Genomic DNA, 20,043 nt, shown 5'->3' with positions numbered 1-20,043 from the left:
GCACGAACCCGCATCCCCTGCGTTGGCAGGCTGACTCTCAAACCACTGGGCCACCAGGGAAGCCCCAGTTTAATGAGTTTTGACAAATTCATATCCTGGTGAAACTGACATGCGAGTCAATATTTAGTATGTTTCCATCACCCCAGGACGTTCCCTCATGCCCTCTTCCTGCCATCCCCTACTTCCATAGGAAACCCCAGTTCCAGTTTCAGTGACCATAGGTTAGTTTGGCCTGTTGTTGAATGTAATATAAATGGAATCATGTTATATACTCTCTTTATCTTGGCCCTTTCACTCAACATAAATATTTTTAACAACATAATATTTTTGAGACTCATGTTCTTTTGCATATGAGTAATTCATTAAAAAAAATTCTAGAGTAGTATTCTGTGACTTAACTTGAATTAATTTTTGTGTATGGTATAAGGTAGGTTCAGGGTTAATTTTTTTTCATATGTTTATCTAGGTATTCCAATGCCATTTGTTGAAGACTTCTCTTCCTCATTAAATTGTCTCAGCACCTTTGTCAAAAATAATTGGCTGTATGTTTGTGGGTCTGTTTCTGGATTTGATTCTGTTCCATTGATTTATTTGTGTATCCTTAAGCCAGAGTCATATTACTGTAGGTCTTGATGTCCTTTTTAAAGATTGATTTCCATAGATCTTGATGTCCTTCTTTTTAAAAATTGCTCTGGCTATCTAGGTCCTTTGCATTTCCACATATATTTTAGAAGCATCCTGTCAATTTCTATAACAAAGCCTATTGGCTTTTAATTCGGATTGTCTTGAGGCCTGCTACGGACAAAAAAAATTGCTTTTATGTTTTGATATTTTTTTGTAGAAGAGGGCCTCATAATAAACTCTGAAATTTTATTTTCATGTTTTTAAATTCAGAATATGTTATGTGGGGTTTGATTAGATTCTGAAATTTTCTCTTTGAAAACTTTTTTCCATTTTGTTCTATCTTTGGTTTCTAAAAGGCTTATTAACACTTTTTTTTACGAGTTTCTTTTTTATACTAGTAAGAGCCATTTACTGTTTTTTAAAAAAAGTAAAGGAAAATTAGAAAAGCAAAAAAGAAAAAAATTAAGCTACTTTAAGCTTTAAGTAGAGTTAACCACTCTGTTAATTTTATGATGCATAACCTTCCAGACTTTCGGTATGTAGTACAGAGTATAGATACAGATAGGTATGTAGTATAGATATATGTATATATGTGTGTATATGTATGTGCGTGCATAAAATATGTATTTATATACTTATATAAAATACAGTTTTCAGTGAACTTGTAATCTGCAGTATTTGTATCGGTCTGCCAGGGCAGCCATAACAAAATACTATAGACTGGATGGCTTAAACAACAGAAATTTATTTTCTCACATTTCTGGAGTCTGGAGGTCCAAGGCGTTGGCATTTTTCCTTTCTTCGGAGGCTTCATTCTTTGGCTTACATATAGCCACCTGCCTTCTCACTGGGTCCTCACATAGCTTTTTCTCTTCTCTCTGTATGCCTTCATCTCTGATGTTTCTTCCTCTTCTTGAAAGGACACCAATCTTACTGGATTAGGGCCTGACCCGTGTGACCTCATTTAACCTTAATTGCCTCTTTATTTAAAGGCCTTATCTCCAAATACAGTTATATATATATGTGTGTGTGTATTTCAATTCTACATACACACAATATATATAGTGTATATAATTGTCAAATATTCTATGGTAAATTTTACAAGTAGAATTGCTGTGAAGATGTAGTTACTACCCTCCCCCAACTTTTTATTTAGAAAAGCTTCAAACCTATAGAAAAGGGGAAAGAATAATAGAATAGTACAATAAACACCCATATATCCTTCATCTAGATTCACTGTTGTAAAAAAATTTTTGCAACATTTGCTTTTTCTGTCTTTGTTTATGAAAACATTTCTTTCTGAACAATTTGAAAGTAAATTTTAGGCATCATGACCTTATACCTCTAAAAATTTCAAAGCTAAGAAACTCTTATTCAGATAGTGGCCTGTTACCTTATTGATTATGTTAGTGACCTAAACTGAAGTTACCTAGATGTGGCTGGGTAACTTTTTTTAATTTACACCAGATGAAACTTCTGTTTTTATTGAATCTATTCACAAAACTGTTTAACTTTTTTCCCTAGTGACGCCAATGGGATCAAGTAGCAATCCACCTCAGGAAATAGAAATTGGAGAATCTGGTTTTGCTCTATTATTTCCTCAAATTGAAGGAATAAAAATAAAACCCTTTCATTTTATTATGGATCCAAAGAAATTAACACTAGAAAGGCATCAACTCACTGAAGTAGGTAAGTTGTTATTATTTACCATTAATTGCCCGTATTGTTGATTGATTTTGTTTGTTACTTTGAGAGAGTCTGAATTAAGTACACGTTACTGCAGATGTGGATAATTCAAATTAGTGATTAACAGAGGCTAGTGCAATATTTTTTTGGTAGAATGGATTTACTTTTTAAATTATTTTACTTACATTAAAGCCTGAGAGAACCAGAGATGAATTTTCCATAAATACTCTGTTGATAATAAACTTACTTGTATTTAATTCTGAATTTTGAAGGATTTCTTCCTCTTTGAACATTTTCTGTTTTTTTTTAAATTATTTGGCCGTGTTGGGTCTTCGTTGCTGCGCGTGGGCTTTCTCTAGTTGCGGCAAGCAGGGGCTACACTTCATTGCGGTGCACAGGCTTCTCATTGCGGTGGCCTCTCTCATTGCGGAGCACCGGCTTCAGGCGCGCGGGTTTCAGTAGTTGTGGCTCGCAGACTCCAGAGTGCAGGCTCAGCAGTTGTGGCTCACGGGCCTCGTTGCTCTGCAGCATGTGGGATCTTCCCGGACCAGGGCTCGAACCCGTGTCCCCTGAATTGGCAGGCGGATTCCCAACCACCGCGCCACCAGGGAAGCCCTTGAACATTTTCTTATCATTTTGCCCTATTTTGTTTTTTGAAGCTGAAAAGTTTAAGGTTTTATTTCTCTTTTATGCTAGTAATAAGCATTTGTTTTTTCAAAAATTAAAAGAAACAGGTTAGTTCAATATTGACTAATTAGAAAGACGGGAATAAGTGTAACGAACTTGATAAGTTTTAGAAATAGTGTAAGTTAAGGCAGAGTATATCAAACAACGGTTTAGTAGGATATGTCAGGCAGGAAGCTTGGCTGGAGTAGACAGGTCATGCATGAGGTGATTTTTTTTTTTTTTTTTTTTTGCGGTACGCGGGCCTCTCACTGTTGTGGCCTCTCCCGTTGCGGAGCACAGGTTCCGGATGCGCAGGCTCAGCAGCCATGGCTCACGGGCCCAGCCGCTCTGCGGCATGTGGGATCTTCCTGGACCAGGGCATGAACCTGTGTCCCCTGCATCGGCAGGCGGGCTCTCAACCACTGTGCCACCAGGGAAGCCCCATGAGGTGATTTTGAAGAGGTAAAGAGTTAGCTCAGTTTCTAAGCTCTGATAAGAAAGCTTAATTTAATATAGTAAGCAACAAACTAATTATTCAAGCAAAGCAGTGTTAAGGCCTTGCATCTACCTCTGCAGATGAACTGATTGGGGTTAACTTGTTAGAGAAGCTTGTTTGGCCTTTGACTCAGTGCTTTTGCTGAAGGTCATATTGCCAAGCCTCCTCTGTACTGTCTTTTTGGGTCCAGAAGTAAGTGTGGTGCCTCCTGGGCATGCTCCCCTCTGCCCTAGAGCAACTTGGGGAATCCATGATTGAGGTCCTCATGGTATGCTTGAAGCTAGAAGCCTAGTTTTGTCCATTTACAAGAAAGACCCAAAATCTTGAGTGGAAGGAACCATCTATTTTATGATAAAATAGTTATTAGATTTGTTTTAGACCTTGTTTGCATTATAGTGCTAAGTAAGTATAGGAATCAGAAAACTGAAATGAAAAAGAGCCCCACGTTTTTCTGCTGTGTGAAGCGTTTTTATTGGTGTCCTTTCCCTAAGCTGTTTGCTGTCAACAAGTTTGGCTTATTCCAAGGCATCATTTTCATCCTGTTCGTGGCCTTCTGGAAATTGAGGCTTTGCCTAGATTGAGATGATAATCTCTATTCTTTCCCATACTATTTTCTTCACTTCTGAAATTAGACCGTTGTCTTTTATGTGGACGAGAAGATGGAGGCCTCTGAGGTGGGCAAGGAGTGTGGTTGGAGCCTGTGGGACGTGCCTTCTCCACAGAGTTCCAGCCTGCACTCCTGAACCAGACACCCGGAGCAACTCTTATCTATGTTCCATGACAGTGGAAGGCACCCCGTTCCTGGTAGTGTCCCTCAGGCTCGGCACACTTTCTCTGTAAAGGCCAGATAGTGAATATTACAGGTTTTGCCAGTGATACAGCCTCAGTTGCATCTATTCAACTCTGCCGTTGGGAGTGCAGAAGCAGCTATAGACCGTAGGTAAAAAATCAGCTTTGTTCCAATAAAACTTTATACAAAAGCAGGGGCGCCGGATTTGGCCCCTGGGCTGTGGTCTGTCTTCCCCTGCGTTGTAGACTTGGCCACTCTGACTAGAAGGTGGTGTGTGAGCAAACAAAGCAGCTCGGCCTCCTGTGAAATAGGCAGTGCCTCTGTGCGCAGGGACCTCGTGTGTGATATTATAGTTTTTCCAGACCCTGTGTATAGGGAGTGTCGTAATCGGACCCACTGTCACGGTACGTATAAATTTATATATATACATACACATGCATACTTTCTTTTCTATTCTTTTTGAAGAACTTACCAAAATGGTGCATTTCTTAAACAAGGCATAGGTTGTTTTAAAGTCTGTATGGTATCCTGTGTTAAAAATAGTCTCTGGAATGAAAAAAAAAAAATATATATATATATATATATATATGTGTGTGTATGTGTATGTGGGCTAGCACTTAATTCTTAAGGAGTGAAGGCAAAAATACCTCTGTTCCCTAAGTGCCATAAAAGCCAATGTCCATGCATTCAAAAATTGTTCACGTGCCTGTCATATGCCAGTCCCTGTATGTGCGGGGCTCTGGAGATGCTTGTTGGAGACACACTGTCCTGCCTCTTGGAGCTTCCAGTCTAGCAGGCCAGGCCGACTTTGAATACAGTACCACAGATGTGTAAGTGTTACCAAGTAGAAGAGGTGCTAGGAAGCGTAATCATGGACTTAATCCACTCTGGGGTGTTGGGAAAGTGACATTTGGGCAGAGCGCTGGGTAGAAGTGAACTAGAGTGGGGAGAGGTCCCTCAGATGTGGAGTCAGGAAGAGTATCGTAGGAGTATTGTACCTTCTTTCCAGCTTACTGACAAAAATAGATGAAAGGACAGGACATAGAAAGGGCCTGGCAAGTCACCTTCAGGATTTAGGTGCTGTGGATTCACCGGCTCATAGGAAATGTAAGGAGTTCCAGCGTATCTGGAGAGTGGTGGGTGTGAGGAGGGGTGTGGTGTGAGGTGGAGCTGGGATGCAGGGTGGGGCCGCTCAGCACTGAGGATCTTGACGTGCCCAAGGGCAGCGGAAGCCGGGATTCTAAACTAAGGAGTGGCACAACTGATGGGTGTTTGGAAAATGCCCCTCTGGCTGTGGTGTGATGGCTTTGGAGGAACACAGAGAGGAGGCAAGGGGAACGGGGGCTGTTGTGGCTATTGCAGTGGTGTTGTAGAGACATGGGCGGATTCAAGATGAAGTTCCCACGTGAGTCCACAGGGTGAGGTGATGGGTTAAAACGTTGTGGGGTGAGAATGAGGACCATGGCAGTGTTGTCACCGAGGTTTCTGCCAGGGCAGGTGCGCAGTACCTTCTCCTTGAGGTAAGGAATAGACGGGGGCGCAGGTTGGAGGAGTCAGATGATCAGTTCTGGGTTGGACACATTGAATTTGAGATGGGGACATTGATTAGACAGTTGAATATGTGGGTCTGGAGCTCAGGAGAATGGTCTCGACCACAGATACAAATTTAGGAATATCAGGTAATTAATGGTTGTTGTTCAGGTCCTTTCTGCTTACTTCATTTTGGTCTTCTGATGACTACTCTGCCAGCAACTGAGAGGTGTAAAAACTAAATTTTAATTATTTGTTAAGTCAGAGTCCAAAAAAAATTTGAGGGATTAAGTTTTTAAATTATCTGGAGATTTCATAGAGAATCTTGAGGGGGCCACAGTCAGTGATCAGGTGCAAAGCAGAGAAAAATGGTGCTAAAAGTTAAGTGACGGAACTTGTCCTGCTTTAGAAGCTGCCTAGCCCTTGAAAAAGCTGGGCAGCTTCTAAAGCAGGAAGGTGACTTAGAAGGAGGGTGGTGCCAGTGTTTTGTTAGGCTTTCCTGCCCTTTGTGGTGGATTTCATTCAGCTCCAGGAGCAAAGAGCTAGGAGAGAGCAGAGAACTAGCAGAGAGCTGTAAGGGGCCTGGTGGGGGCCAGCTCCCAGGTTATGGTGCTGGCAGGATACAGCCCCTGAGCCCCCGGGCCGTAGGCTCATGTTCATGGAGCTGACTGGTGTGGTGCTTCTCTTTTTTTTAATCCCCTACCATGTACGTAAAGTGACACGGCTTCTCATTGAACGATATCAGAGAGATTTTTGGATAAGGTGCATCTCAAAAAAGCATGACAACTACGTGATAGCCAGAGCAGCACAGGTGACCCCTAGCTGGTTTGGAGGATAGGATGCATGGCTTCTTTATTTTCCCTCTAAATATGATGTTTGCTTCAGATTCATTTGATTCAAGGGGAAATAGCATCTTGAGTGTCATTTCGTTATTTGATAACTTGTGTAACTCGTGGTCGAGGCCCTCAGTTTAGCCAGAACATGTTTTGTTAGCTCTCCTCTATTGAACCCTTACCGGGGGCCAGGCACTGAGCAGGGTTGGATGCTTCTTTATGACATTATCGTATTTAATCATCACAACCACTCTTGAGACTTGCTCCTGCCCCAGTTTTAGAGGAGGAAGCTGCATTTGGAGAAGTCTAGTAGATGGCTCAGTCAGATGGCTACAAGGGGTTGAGCCTGAGTTCTGATCCAGGTCTGACTCCAAAAGTCATGTCCTAGCATGCTGACTTCATATTTATACATGTTTAGTGTAAAAAAGATGGATATAAAGATACAGGGAAGGAGGTGATGCTAAAACTAAGGTTGTGAGGAAGAGAGAACACAGCTTCTATCTATGAATTGTTCATGGTATTAGCCTCTCATTTCAAGTAGACATTATCTTTCACGTAGGTTTTCTACATGCATTTAGATTACATCACTTTCAAACAGGCCATAAAACAGCTGTCTTCAGAGAGGCTTCCCTAAAGAGTAGAAATCTGAACATGCAGACCTAAAGCCTTTTCAAGCAGTCCTAGCCAATCTTTGGAATAGTTCTTCATAGCTGGCTTTCCTGAATCTGATGCTGCTCTGGGTGTCTAGATTTGATTTTTTTCCTTTTATTTAACCTTCCAGCTTGAGCATAGCTATAATGAATTTATATTCTGCCTTATTTGAAAATGAATTTAAGGCAGCATACAAAGATACATAGACTATCAGTGGAGGAATTCTGAGTTGAGGGACATGTGTAGGAGGAATATAGTGCAGCCAGGATGGAGGGTAGTACATGAGATACAGACCATCATCATTTGCTAGATGTGGGCCACAGGTTTGGCTGAGCTAGGGCAGAAGAAGCATTAACTCTTCCCAGTTTTCTGAGAACTGAGATAAATTCTAGTGGATCCATATGCCCTTATAATAAATAGCTTGTTTTTCAAGCTGTTTCTTACCCCATGTCGCTCTATGAACACCAATGGCATCACCCCAACTATGTCTCCTTAAAATAAAAGCAGTTGTAGGATCCAAACCAATGAGGTCTGGTTACTGAGCTCTCTGTGAAATCTAAAAATGTTTAGAGCTGCCAAAGGAATGGATGGCCCACGTGCTCTTCAGCCACTCAGTCTGCTGTGACTTAGATCTCATGCTGGATTTCAGGGAACTGGAACTTGCACCTTTTATAGTTGGGCTGGTTGAGTACGTCATCTGCCCAAAAAACATCGGAGCTGAGAATATGGCCAGCGTGCTTTCCTGAAGTTGAAAGTCCTCAGATGCTGATAGTGAGCAGAGGGCCCTCCTGTTTCCCCAGAGGCAGGACTGAAGGCAGTGCCAGGATTTCCCTCAGAATGAGCTGGGTAGTCGTCTTTTCAGGCTCGTGTATCTTAGGCCTCAATTTTTAGTGGCAAGGAGTTTGAATTGTACCTTCCTTCTGGTACATGATACAGACCTGTCTGCTCTGTCAGGCAGCCAGCCTGGGCTAAGGCAGATTTGTTCTCTAAGTTGGGTGGGGGGAAGTGAGTCTGGTTTCTAGATTTGTGTGTGTGTGGTCCCGCTGTAGAACAAGACCACTGGAGGAGGATGTTGAAAGCACTCAGTGTGCGTTGGATGAATAAGGACGGTGCCTATAGAACATTCAGATGAAAATTTTAGTAGGCAATTGTAAAAGAGGGCCTAGAGCTTAGAAATCAGGAAAGGGAGAGACTTAGAAGTTCTTAGGTTTCTAAAACTTAAAACTGAGAGTCGGGAGATGTGGGTCTAGAGTCTGCCAAGATGCCATCCTGGGCCAGTCACTTTTCTAGGATTAGCAGCCCTTCTTTGTAAAACAATCGTAAACTGTTGATCCCACGGGCCTCTTTTGACTCTGAAAATTCATTCTAAAAAAAAAAAAACATTCTCTGAAAATTTGCTGGGCTGGTCTGTGTGGAGAAAAAGACCTTTTAGTAATGGTTTGGGGTATGTGGTATCTTGAAAGTACTGGTTTGTACTAATATCCTTCTTACTCTCCAAATCAGTGATGTACTGTATAGAGAATTAGAAATGGACCAGAGGCAGTCTCCCTAGATAAATCATTATTTGGTGTTAGGAATTGGTCATTCACCTCCACTCCACCCCGTTTCCTTATTAAGTGAGCCTTATTTCTGGCAACCTTTATTTACCCTTATGTCTGTGAAGATGGAAGTCATGTGGCTGAGTCAGTGGAAACTCAAATGTGAGTCAGGTGTTTGATTTTTTTTCTTTTTTGTGTCCCAGAGCCACCTCTTTGGCAAATTTCAAGTTGATAGTGTATAAACAAGGTGCAAGAGGCACATGTGAAAGCCTGGGAGCTTGTAGGGGAGAGCATGAGTACTGCCTGCCTCCTGATAGACTATGCTGCCCTCTAGTGGTGGCTGCTTTTCATCCATATGCTGCAGAATTGAGTATTTCCCTGCTTTGGAATGAGTTTCCAATGGTTAAACCACCTTCACTCCCACTCCCTTTCCTGGAATATATGGATAAGGCCTGTATTTTAATGGTGTATTAGTTTCCCGAGGCTGCTGTAACAAATTAGCACAAACTTTAGTGGCTTAAAACATTTATTCTACCACAGTACAGAAGGCCAGAAGTTTGGAATCAGGGTGTTGATGCGGCTGCATTGCCTCTGGATGCTCTAGGGGTGAATCTCTTGTCTCTTCCACCTTCTGATGCCATCGACATTCTTTATGGCTGCATCATTCTAGTTTCTGCTTCTGTGGTCACATTGCCTCTTCTGTCTGTCTCTATTTCTCTTATAAGGATACTTGTATGCATTTAGGGCCTATGGATAATCCAGATGATCTCATCTCAAGATTTAATTACATCTGCAAAGACCCTTTTTCTTTTCCAAGTTAGGTCACATTCTTCTTTCCAGGGATTTGGTGTGGATATGTCTTTGGGAGACCACATTCAACCCACTACAGGTGGTTAGTGCTGTTTCTGTCCATTTTCTCTGGATGTTTAAATTCCCACTGCGTCTAACTCTGTCCTTTGTAAACCAGTGTTCCCTTCCATTCCAGGTGGTGGCTGTGTGGAATGGCTTGCACCAAGGCCCACCAAGGGTGCTGCTCAGTTACATAGCTGCTTCCTTATTTGTGTTGAGTGTTGATTGTATTATTTTCAAATAGCCATTTAGTTTTCTTAATGATGAAAAATTAATCATAGCAAAGATTTTGAGTAATGTTAAAGTTTGCAAAAAAAAATGGAGGACTTGACAGCTTAAACAGTAAATTGCACTTAACTAGGCTTACAGGACATTAGCAGTAACATTTCATTTTGCAAAATAATAAAATGAAGAAGTCCTTTTTAAGGATTTCTTTTAAGGCTATCTTTAATTGTTTCTCTTCATTTCTTTGCAGGTCTTTTAGATAACCCTGAGCTTCGTGTGGTCCTTGTATTTGGCTATAATTGCTGTAAAGTGGGAGCCAGTAATTATCTGCAGCACGTAGTGAGCACTTTCAGTGACATGAATGTCATCTTGGCTGGAGGCCAGGTGGACAACCTGGCATCGCTGACCTCTGAAAAGTATGTCTGATGTGCTTCTGATTTCTTCTGCACATCATGGGAAATGTTCTCATGGGAAACGTTTGGGTTTTTAAAAAACATGCTTAAAGAATTGCTAATAGTTAATTCCGTTTTGCAATAGACATAGGTTGAGTGGCTCACACAGTGTAATTCTGCTTATCTTTGAAGAATGAAATTTATATATGTTATCCTTTAAGAACTTAGTTGGACTTATACTCTCCTCAAAATTGACTTTCAGCATTGTCTACTGAGCTCCCTTGGCAGCTCTGTACTCTGTAACTGCAATACAGTAAGTCCCCTACATAACGAACCTTCAAGTTGCAAAACTTTTGTGCGTTTGCATGTCCAGTCACGTGAATTAGTTCACGTGACTGGCATACATTGTCACATGCGTGCATCTTCTACAGGTGGTTATGCTTTTGTGTACTGTACAGTACTGTATAGAGTACAGTAGTACAGTATCTTTAATTAAAGCCCAGGATGTCCGGAAGCAAGCATAAAAGCAGTGGTGATGTAGCTGATACTGCTAAGAAACGCCAAGCGAAAAGAACTGAGAGAGTGGAGCGAGGCAAAAAGATGGTAGACGTCGCTCATTATCATCACATGAATCGTTCAACCATTGGCACGATTCTAAAGAACAAGGACAAGAACATGTGAAGTCTGCTGTGCCGGTGATGTTGACAATATTATTGAAGAAGTGTGGAAAAGTGATGGAGGAGATGGAGAAGCTTCTCAGTGTGTGGATGCAGCATCAGCCTCAGTGTCGAGTCCCGCTCAGCTTAATGCTGATTCAGGAGAGAGCTGAGAGCCTTTATGAAGACTCGAAGAAGAAACATGGCAAAGAATCAGAGGGCACATCTTTTAATGCCAGCCACGGCTGGCTTCATTGGTTCAAGACTAGAGTCAACCTTCATGATGTAAAAGTAAGTGGTGAGGTAGCGAGTGCAGATATGGTAGCTGCCCGGGAATTTCCTGAAATGCTTCGAGAAATTACTGATGGAGGCACGTATTTACCTGAGCAGGTTTTTAATGTGGATGAGACTGTACTGGAAGAGGATGCCAGACTGAAGTTACATCAGTAAGGAGGAAAAGTTGATGCCAGGCTCTAAACAGCAAAGCATAGGCTAACTCTTGTTTGGTGGCAGTGTTTCCAGCGATATGAAGCTGAAGCCTCTCTTAGTTTATCACTCAGAGAACCCAAGAGCCCTTAAAAACACAGCCGGGGGCTCTCTTCCTGTTGTGTGCAAGAGTAACCCCAAAGCCTGGGTTACATAGGCCATTTTCCAGGACTGGTTTGTCCACCACTTTATCCTGAAGGTAGAGAAATACTGCTTGGAGAGGGACGTCCCGTTCAGCATTCCTTTGCTGCTTGACAGTGCTCTGGGCCACCCCCCCATTCACAGACGGCTTTCATCCCACGTCAGAGTAGTGCATCTGCCACTGAATACAATGTCTCTCATCCAACCTATGGACCAGGGAGTTACAGTGACTTTCAAGAAATATTATTTATGTCACACTTTTCGTCAGGCAGTAAAGGCAAGTGACAAATCAGGAACAACCTGACAGTTTTGGGAGGACTATAACATATACAAGGCCATAAGAAACATTGACTTTGCTTGGCGTGAGGTTACGGCCGTCACCATGAATGGGGTTTGGAAGAACCTTTGTTCATGACTTTTGTGGATTTGAGAAGGTGGATGAGGAATCCAAAGAGGTCTTCAGCAACTTAGTGACTCTCAGCGAGAAGCTGGAGCTAGGTCTACAAGAGGACCACTTCATTGAACTCCTTGCTGTGCAACATGAGGAGCTTACTAATGAAGACCTGATGGAATTGGGGGGCCAGAGAAAGGGCACAGAGAAACAAGAGGAAGAAGAAGTAACTGAAGAACCGAAGAGATTCACGACACAGGAAATGGCCAAGGGGATTTTCTTTATTTGAGGAGGCACTGTTAACTTTTTGAGGCATAGGACCCAGACGTAAAATGGTACACAAAGGTTGTAGCAGCTGTTCAGAATGCCATCCAGTGCTACCGTGTCATCTGTGACGAGAAAAAAAGAGCTACTACCCAGACATCACTTTTTCAAGACGGTAGATAGAATTGAATCCAGCAAGGAACCAGAACCTGTGCCATCAGCGTCAGGCATGAGTGAAATTGCAGCTTGCCCTCCATCTCCTATTGCTGGCGATCCTTCAGCTCTACCATCTCCCACCTCCTCTCCCTCCTCCAGTAAGTAACTCTTCTTGCCTGTTCACTGGATGCCAGCCCCTGTATGCCAGCTATTGTCCTGTACTACTGTACTTTTCAAGGTACTGTACTGTAACATTAAAAATGTTCTCTTGTTTGTGTTTATGTATTATTTGTGTGAAAAGTATTATAAACCTATTACAGTACAGTACTATAGAGCCGATTGTGTTAGGTGGGTACCCAGGCCAACTTTGTTGGACTTAACTAACAAATTGGACTTAAGAACATGCTCTCAGAATGGAACTTGTTCGTACGTAGGGGACTTCTTATGGTTCATATGTATGTCACTTCCTCTGGTTCTGTTTTCCTCCTCTAAAGGAAATGCGTGGTTCAGCAGTACATCTTTATGGTAAAACTTCTCAGAGCCTCTAATACTGTGCTCAGTACTTTGGATCTTTTAGAGGGAGGGGGAATATTATTACCTGTGGCCCTTTTTAAATCTGTTTGGCCACAAAACCTTTTGTCCATGGAGCATCTTGCAGGCTGACTGGTATTACTTGGCACACATTTTTGGAAATACTGTACTAGATCTTTTATTTTTAACATCTTTATTGGAGTATAATTGATTTAGAATGTTGTGTTAGTTTCTGCTGTAGAGCAAAGTGAATCAGTTATACATATACATATATCTACTCTTTTTTAGATTCTTTTCCCATATAGGTCATTACAGAGTATTGAGTAGAGTTCCCTGTGCTATACAGTAGGTCCTTATTATCTATATTATATATAGTAGCATGTATATGTCAGTTCCAATTTCCCAATTTATTCCCCCCCCCCCCCCCCCCCCGCTTCCCCCTTGGTAACAGTAAGTTTGTTTTCTACATCTGTGGCTCTATTTCTGTTTTGTACATAAGTTCATTTGTACCATTTTTTTAGATTCCACATATAGCAATATTACTTGGCACACGTTATTGGAAATACTGTACTAGATCTTTTGAAAGGCTTTTTCAAGCTCAAAAATGATGCATCTTTCATTTTATTATTAGGGCTTTGGTTTTCAAAGATAAAAAATATTTGCTCTTCTATCTTGAACCATTACTACTTTTCCATTTCCAATGAAAGTATGTAGTATTTTGAGTTTGAGCTAATTAAGTGGACATAAATATCAGCTGTTTCCAAAAGCAAGATAATGAGACCCCCCCGCCCCCATTCTCCAGATGTTTCCTGCAAGCACTATTATTTGTTTCTCTCTATATTTGTGTTTAGTATTTGGATCCTAGAGTGGTGACATGGAGACACACTGTTAGAGATCAGTATCATTAAGAGCAGCTTAAATCGTCCCAGGCATCATCTCCCTCCTGGTAGTCAGCACTGATGGATCAGGGAAAGCAGGTAGCTAAGTTGAGTTCCCTGGAACCTGAGGAAGAAGGGAGGAAAGCCAACTACACTGAACTCTAAGCACTGGATTTCATGCATAAGTATACCTGATTCTTGTTAGCTATCTGTGGGTTATTTCTCCTTTTGCCTAATTTTCCTTATTGTCTTTGCTTTTACTTTGAAATTATATACAGATAGGGCAATGGCAATTTAACATACAGTTGATTTTTGAAATGCAACTCACTCAGACATATAACTGAGGTGCTAGCCTGTTAGCGTGGCTGTCTATATATAATCTACTCTTTATACCTAATGTGGGAAATATACCCTCAACAATCATTACCTCTTACATGACACATTAATTTTAACGTGGTCTTTACACTGTGTCATGGAGTAAGGGAAGCCATTGAGTAAATCAGTGCTCCATGTTAATGGTGTCCAGATAGGAGCCCCGCTCCCTCCAAAAAAAGGTGAATAATTCTTTTTAGGCAGGAGACTCGTGTTGCAGTTGTATACCAAAGAGGAAATGTAATAAGGTTAAAGGAACAGCAGCAGACTTCAGAAGATGGATTCTGCCCCTCAGAAACTGGTTTTGCCACTAGTTAGCCTTAAGTTGCTCAGTACTTAAGCTTTTTAAGTCTTACTTTCTTGTTAACCCAGTGAATCCTGTCCATTTTGTAAACTCTGATAGAAATATTAGGTACTTACTTGGTTTTCCCCCAATGGGTGTTCACTGTATTATGCTTTACAACTTTATTGGCATTTTATTTTTATTTTCTGTAGTAGCCATAAAATATTTCATTAAAAAAAATACCAGGCAAATAGAAACAAAAAGAAAATGTATGATTTGACCTTCAGATTAAGCTACATTATCAGGTCAAAGCAATAAGTAAGACACAGCAATATAGTCTATTCCTTTATGGACCAAACAGTATAGAGCTTAAAACTTCTGGAATTATGGGTTCTTAATAAAATTATCCTCCATGATTGAATATTTAATACACCTCTTTTAGAATTTGACAGCTGAGGTAGGGGAGAGAAGATACCAAAGAGGTAAATAATACCAAAAGCTTTAATACATATCATACTATATATGCATAAAACTGTAAGATTCCTTTTTCAGGGAAGTGAGAAAGGTAAGAATACTCTGTACCCTTCTAAAACTCAGGTTGGATTTTAGAAATCTTTGTGGAGATGATGCATTTGCCCCTTTGTATCTGTGACTGAGGAAGTGGTTGCTTTCTTCTCCGTAGATCTGCCTTCTGCATTCTTTTAATATATTAATTTCAGTAGTTTAATTTTTAACCCTTATTACAGTCCTCTGATCAGGGAGAGAGAGCCTCAGACTAACTGTAGACTAAGGCAGCACTTCCCGACCAATGAATCAGGAGGATTTTTCTTTTATACTGTAAATTTGAATGGTGTTTCATGATATATTACCACTTTTCTAATTTAATTTTCTAGGAACCCTCTGGATATTGATGCCACCGGTGTGGTTGGACTATCATTTAGCGGACATCGTATCCAGAGTGCCACAGTGCTTCTCAATGAGGATGTCAATGACGAGAAGACTGCTGAGGCTGCCATGCAGCGCCTCAAAGCAGCCAACATTCCAGAGCAGAATACCGTTGGCTTCATGTTTGCGTGTGTTGGCAGGGGCTTTCAGTATTATAGAGACAAGGGGAATGTGGAGGCTGATGCATTTAGAAAGTTTTTTCCTAGTGTTCCTTTATTTGGCTTCTTTGGAAATGGAGAAATTGGATGTGATCGCATAGTCACTGGAAACTTTATATTGAAGAAATGTAATGAGGTAAAGGATGATGATCTATTTCACAGCTATACAACAATAATGGCACTAATTCATCTTGGGTCATCTAAATAAAGCCACCTGTAAAGTGGCTTTCATAATGTATAACTTTTGGGCTCTGTCTTTTCCAGAAAATGGAAACTTGGGATATGTATATTACAAACAAAAAACTTTATATGTAGCTGTTTTGTAGCTTTGACATTCTGAAGATTATTTGGTAGTTTTTAATATATTAGATGAAGGACAAGTTTGTACATAATGTAATGCAAGACCGGGAGTTGAGAGCTTTTGCATCAGGCACAAGTGAACCAGTTATGGCTATACTGCACCAGATAGGTAGCTGCTGTGTGATAGGACTTTAAATAGTCTTCTGCATAGGAAGACTGAAAAAGGATTCATCAACAGAAAGGAGATTTAAGACATTCCATGACTACCTCTGCAATGTTAGATGATCTTTCAGCAGACTCATGAAGATATTTTTCTCCCTTAATAAAGGAGAAAAATACACAGATGGCTTGGGAAATTTTTCTCTGCTTTACAATTTTACCATTTTTTTCAGAAGCTGTAACAAATTGCTGACTTTTTACTTACTTGATAAACGTTAAAGAACTATTTTTGTTTTAGTACTCTAAAGTTGCTTAGTCAAATAAATTGCCAAGACTAATCAGTATTTTATTACCTTATAAGGAAAAAAATTTTCCTTTTCCCTCAATAAAGAAATTGCAACAGAAAATTCTTTTTTTCACCTACTTCTATGTAACTAATTGGCAGATGAGACAATTACATCATCACCTTATTTTGGTTTTATACCAATAAAACATACCTTGGAAACTCAGATAGCTGTGTACTTCATTGCTTTTAGTGAGTGAGTGAAGGAATCCTTTAGAAAAGAAAACCCAGGATAATGGTATTTGTTAGTTAGCAAATCCTGGCATATTTCCAGTAAAATGTTTTTCGAGTTTAAATTTCTCATTATGTAAATATCAAAATGAAATCTGTGTCGCGAACACCAGTTTCCCCCCTGATATCCATTCTTTCCTTTTCACACAGTCATAAAACCTTTGATTTTCAGCTAGGCACATGCACACCAGAATAAAGACTACATCCTTGTCTCCCTTGCAAGTATGACTGTTCTGGCTGGTGAAATGTGAGGGAAATGATAACGTGTCCTTTAAAACAGACTGGTTTTTTTTTTTTTTTTTTTGCCTTTTTTCAATCCTTTTGCTTAGAAGTGTATATGATTGTGAGCCATCTTAGACTCTACAGAAGAGGCAATGCTCTATTGTGGAAGAGATCACACAGAATGATAGGTTGCCATACAGTTTTGTTGACTTGCTACCATTACTGATTTGGACTGCCTATCTATCTCCAAAGTGTTGTTTTACAAGACAGAAATTAACATTCTTGCCTAAGGCACTTGTTTTTTCCAGGTCTTTGTTACAGGATATCTGTATTAGCATATTCTAATACAGTATAATATATGGCACTTTTGTAATAGTGGTTTTAACGGGATAGAAGAAAACTTGCAAGGTAAGTGAAATCAAATACATTGACAACATTCCTGCTTTTTTTTTTTTTGCGGTATGTGGGCCTCTCAGTGTTGTGGCTTCTCCCGTTGTGGAGCACAGGCTCCAGACGCGCAGGCTCAGCAGCCATGGCTCACAGGCCCAGCCGTTCCACAGCATGTGGGATCTTCCCGGACTGGGGCACGAACCCGTGTCCCCTGCATCGGCAGGCGGACTCTCAACCACTGCACCAGGGAAGCCCCTGCTTTTCTATTTTTAATCACTTTTTTTAAACCAATTTTTACTTCAAAAGATTTTTTTTCCTTGATGTTTATTTATATAAATGATAAAAATACTTAAAAGTTTCTTTAATTTATGGTTATACTCAATCTTAGTTCCTGAAGAAAGTCCAAAGAAAAGTTTGATTGCCATAGAACTTTTAATCTGTGAATATTAATATTTAGCCATTTTTATTAACTTCTATTATTTGACATTGGTACCCATTATCAAGTAGACAATATCTCAAAATTTAAGTCCTTGGTTATGCTTACATAGCATATAAGGAAAATACTTTGTAAATTTTCTTTGTCCTTGATATTAACCAGAGTTGACTGAACAGTAGAGGAAAAAAGATTTTGAAAACGGAAATATGAACAAAATGCACCTGGTTGAATGAACTGTTTTATTTTTTTCAAATTAATACATAAAATGTTTTATTACTACTCAAAGGAGAGTCTGCTGCAAGGTCATTTCATACAGTATTCGAGGTTAATATATGGCTCCTTTTTATAGCTGAGACTTTGGAGCTTGTTAGGAACAGTAAATTCATTTGGCCACAAGATTGTAACCCTGGTGCAAAATAGAAAGGGAAGAAGTTGAACCAATTGAAGGAGTAGTACTGATGAAAACAAAAGTTATTGGCCCTGCCTCTCAGAGGCTTTGACATTTCTGTGGAAGTGGAGGGGGGGATGATAATTTAACCAAAGTTAAAACAATTTATTATGGTTTTGAAAGGCTTGCCTTAAAAGCAGGCGTTAAAGAAAAAGTTACTGTTTCAGCTAAAAACATAATTCCTAGAAATGGCAACTGTTGTAGTTATTTGTGAAACTGGAAAAATGATCACATGAAAAAGTTGACATGAGCACAAAAAGAGAAGATGTACCCTTACTGTTTTCTTTACAATACTGAGCTGTCTTCTATCAAGTGACAAGGATAGGATAGTTTAATCAAGGTGTTTAAAAAATATTGATTTTGTTAATGTGCTTTCAAAGCAGAATCTTTCTGCAGCTACAATTTGCCTTGTTAAAGGCTGCTTCAAAGGAGTAAACTCCTTGAAACGCCAAGTAGCAATATAAAAAAGAGTAAGGAAGCTTGGAATTAAGATCTCAAAACAGACATCCTACACTTTGTTATAATTAATAGTCTGTGAGCTAGAGTAATGAAGGAGGTCCTTCTAAAGAAGGCCAGTTCACTACTGTAATTAATTCTCAACTTTGCTTAAACCTGCATCATTGGTAAATAAAACAACTTTTCAACCTAGTAAGAGAAGCCAAACAGCAAGAGTTTTGCCACTAATTTATATTACAATTTAACACAATGAACATGCAAAGAATGTAAAATAAACTTTTACAAATCTGAGAATTTCCTAGGCATTCTGCAGAAATTTTTGAGAAAAAAATCTACTTCTGTCATTTTGTGCCCAGTCTAACCCATTTGAACGCCACCATAAATTCCATTTTAATGAAAACAGAAGACTAAATCCTCTTGATTTGAAATTGAGATTTTAGATGACTGACTTGGTTTTCATTTGTAGAAAGGGAATGAGTCTGCTTAATGAAAATCCTAAAATAACAAAACATAGTATTAGTAATAACATCCTTGTTAAATAAACAAAACTAATACATGTGCTATGTAAAGAATGTTACCAGAAAGTTTTTTTTAATATTAGCCTGTGTAGAGAAAAATAGTCAAATATTTACAAGACATGTTATTTTTGTTTCATTTCTGCCTTACGCCATGATGGAGACAGAATAGAAGAATATATGCTACTCTAAAGTAGAAAATATTGGCAGAGGCGAGTAAACTTTTTTTTTTTTTTTTTTTGCGGTATTCAGGCCTCTCACTGTCGTGGCCTCTCCCGTTGCAGAGCATAGGCTCCGGATGCGCAGGCTCAGCGGCCATGGCTCACGGGCCCAGCCGCTCCGTGGCATGTGGGATCTTCCCGGACCGGGGCACAAACCCGTGTCCCCTGCATCGGCAGGCGGACTCGCAACCACTGCGCCACCAGGGAAGCCCCAATAAACTTCATTTAATGTCTTGGTACTAAGAGTGTATGGAGCATTTCACTTCATAAAGTTTTTATAAAAGTTACTGTTCTCTAGTGACATCACAGCCAGTAAAAAAGGCAAGATAATTACAAGAAATTGGAAAAAATACATATATTCATTAATTTTAAATTAAATCAGTGAAGATAACTGAGACCATTTTCTTAACCTATTCACAATACCTCCACATCTAACCAAAATTCAGTCACCATACATGTATCTAAAACATAACTGTTCAAGGCCTAGTCAGGATACTAGAATTACAGATAGGAACAAACATAATTGAGCTGAGTGACACTGGCAACTATGTGAACCAAATTTGTTGGTGCTCTGGAAAGCAAAGGTTTACAGCAACTAACACAGTGCCCAGTGAAGAAAACCCATCCTCAGAAAGGTAGGAAAGTTTTGTGATTGTTTTACTCACCCTTGCCTCCCATGCAGTGGTGCTCTTATTCTTAAAATGACAGAAGGATGGTTTCCAGTTCCCTCCCTCAAACCAGAAGAGGAAGAATAGACTATTTGCAAATCACTGTTTGTCAT

General features: G+C 40.0%; 1 protein-coding gene across 1 annotated transcript in view; it reads left to right on the top strand.

The window, feature by feature from the left end:
- Window positions 1–16,179, top strand: part of FBXO22 (F-box protein 22) — a 30,218-nt gene extending 14,039 nt beyond the window's left edge. The window contains exons 5-7 of the mRNA XM_065871755.1: window positions 2,149–2,313; window positions 10,139–10,304; window positions 15,332–16,179. Of these exons, the coding sequence (XP_065727827.1) occupies window positions 2,149–2,313; window positions 10,139–10,304; window positions 15,332–15,749 (749 nt within the window). The 3' untranslated portion in view covers window positions 15,750–16,179. The remainder of the gene's footprint in view (window positions 1–2,148; window positions 2,314–10,138; window positions 10,305–15,331) is intronic.
- The last annotated feature ends 3,864 nt before the right edge of the window (window positions 16,180–20,043 follow it).

This window comes from Phocoena phocoena, chromosome 2, assembly GCF_963924675.1.
Source record: "Phocoena phocoena chromosome 2, mPhoPho1.1, whole genome shotgun sequence".
Classification (NCBI taxonomy): domain Eukaryota; kingdom Metazoa; phylum Chordata; class Mammalia; order Artiodactyla; family Phocoenidae; genus Phocoena; species Phocoena phocoena.
The sequence above is the reverse complement of the archived record's forward strand: the minus strand, read 5'-3'. Positions and strand labels throughout refer to the sequence as shown.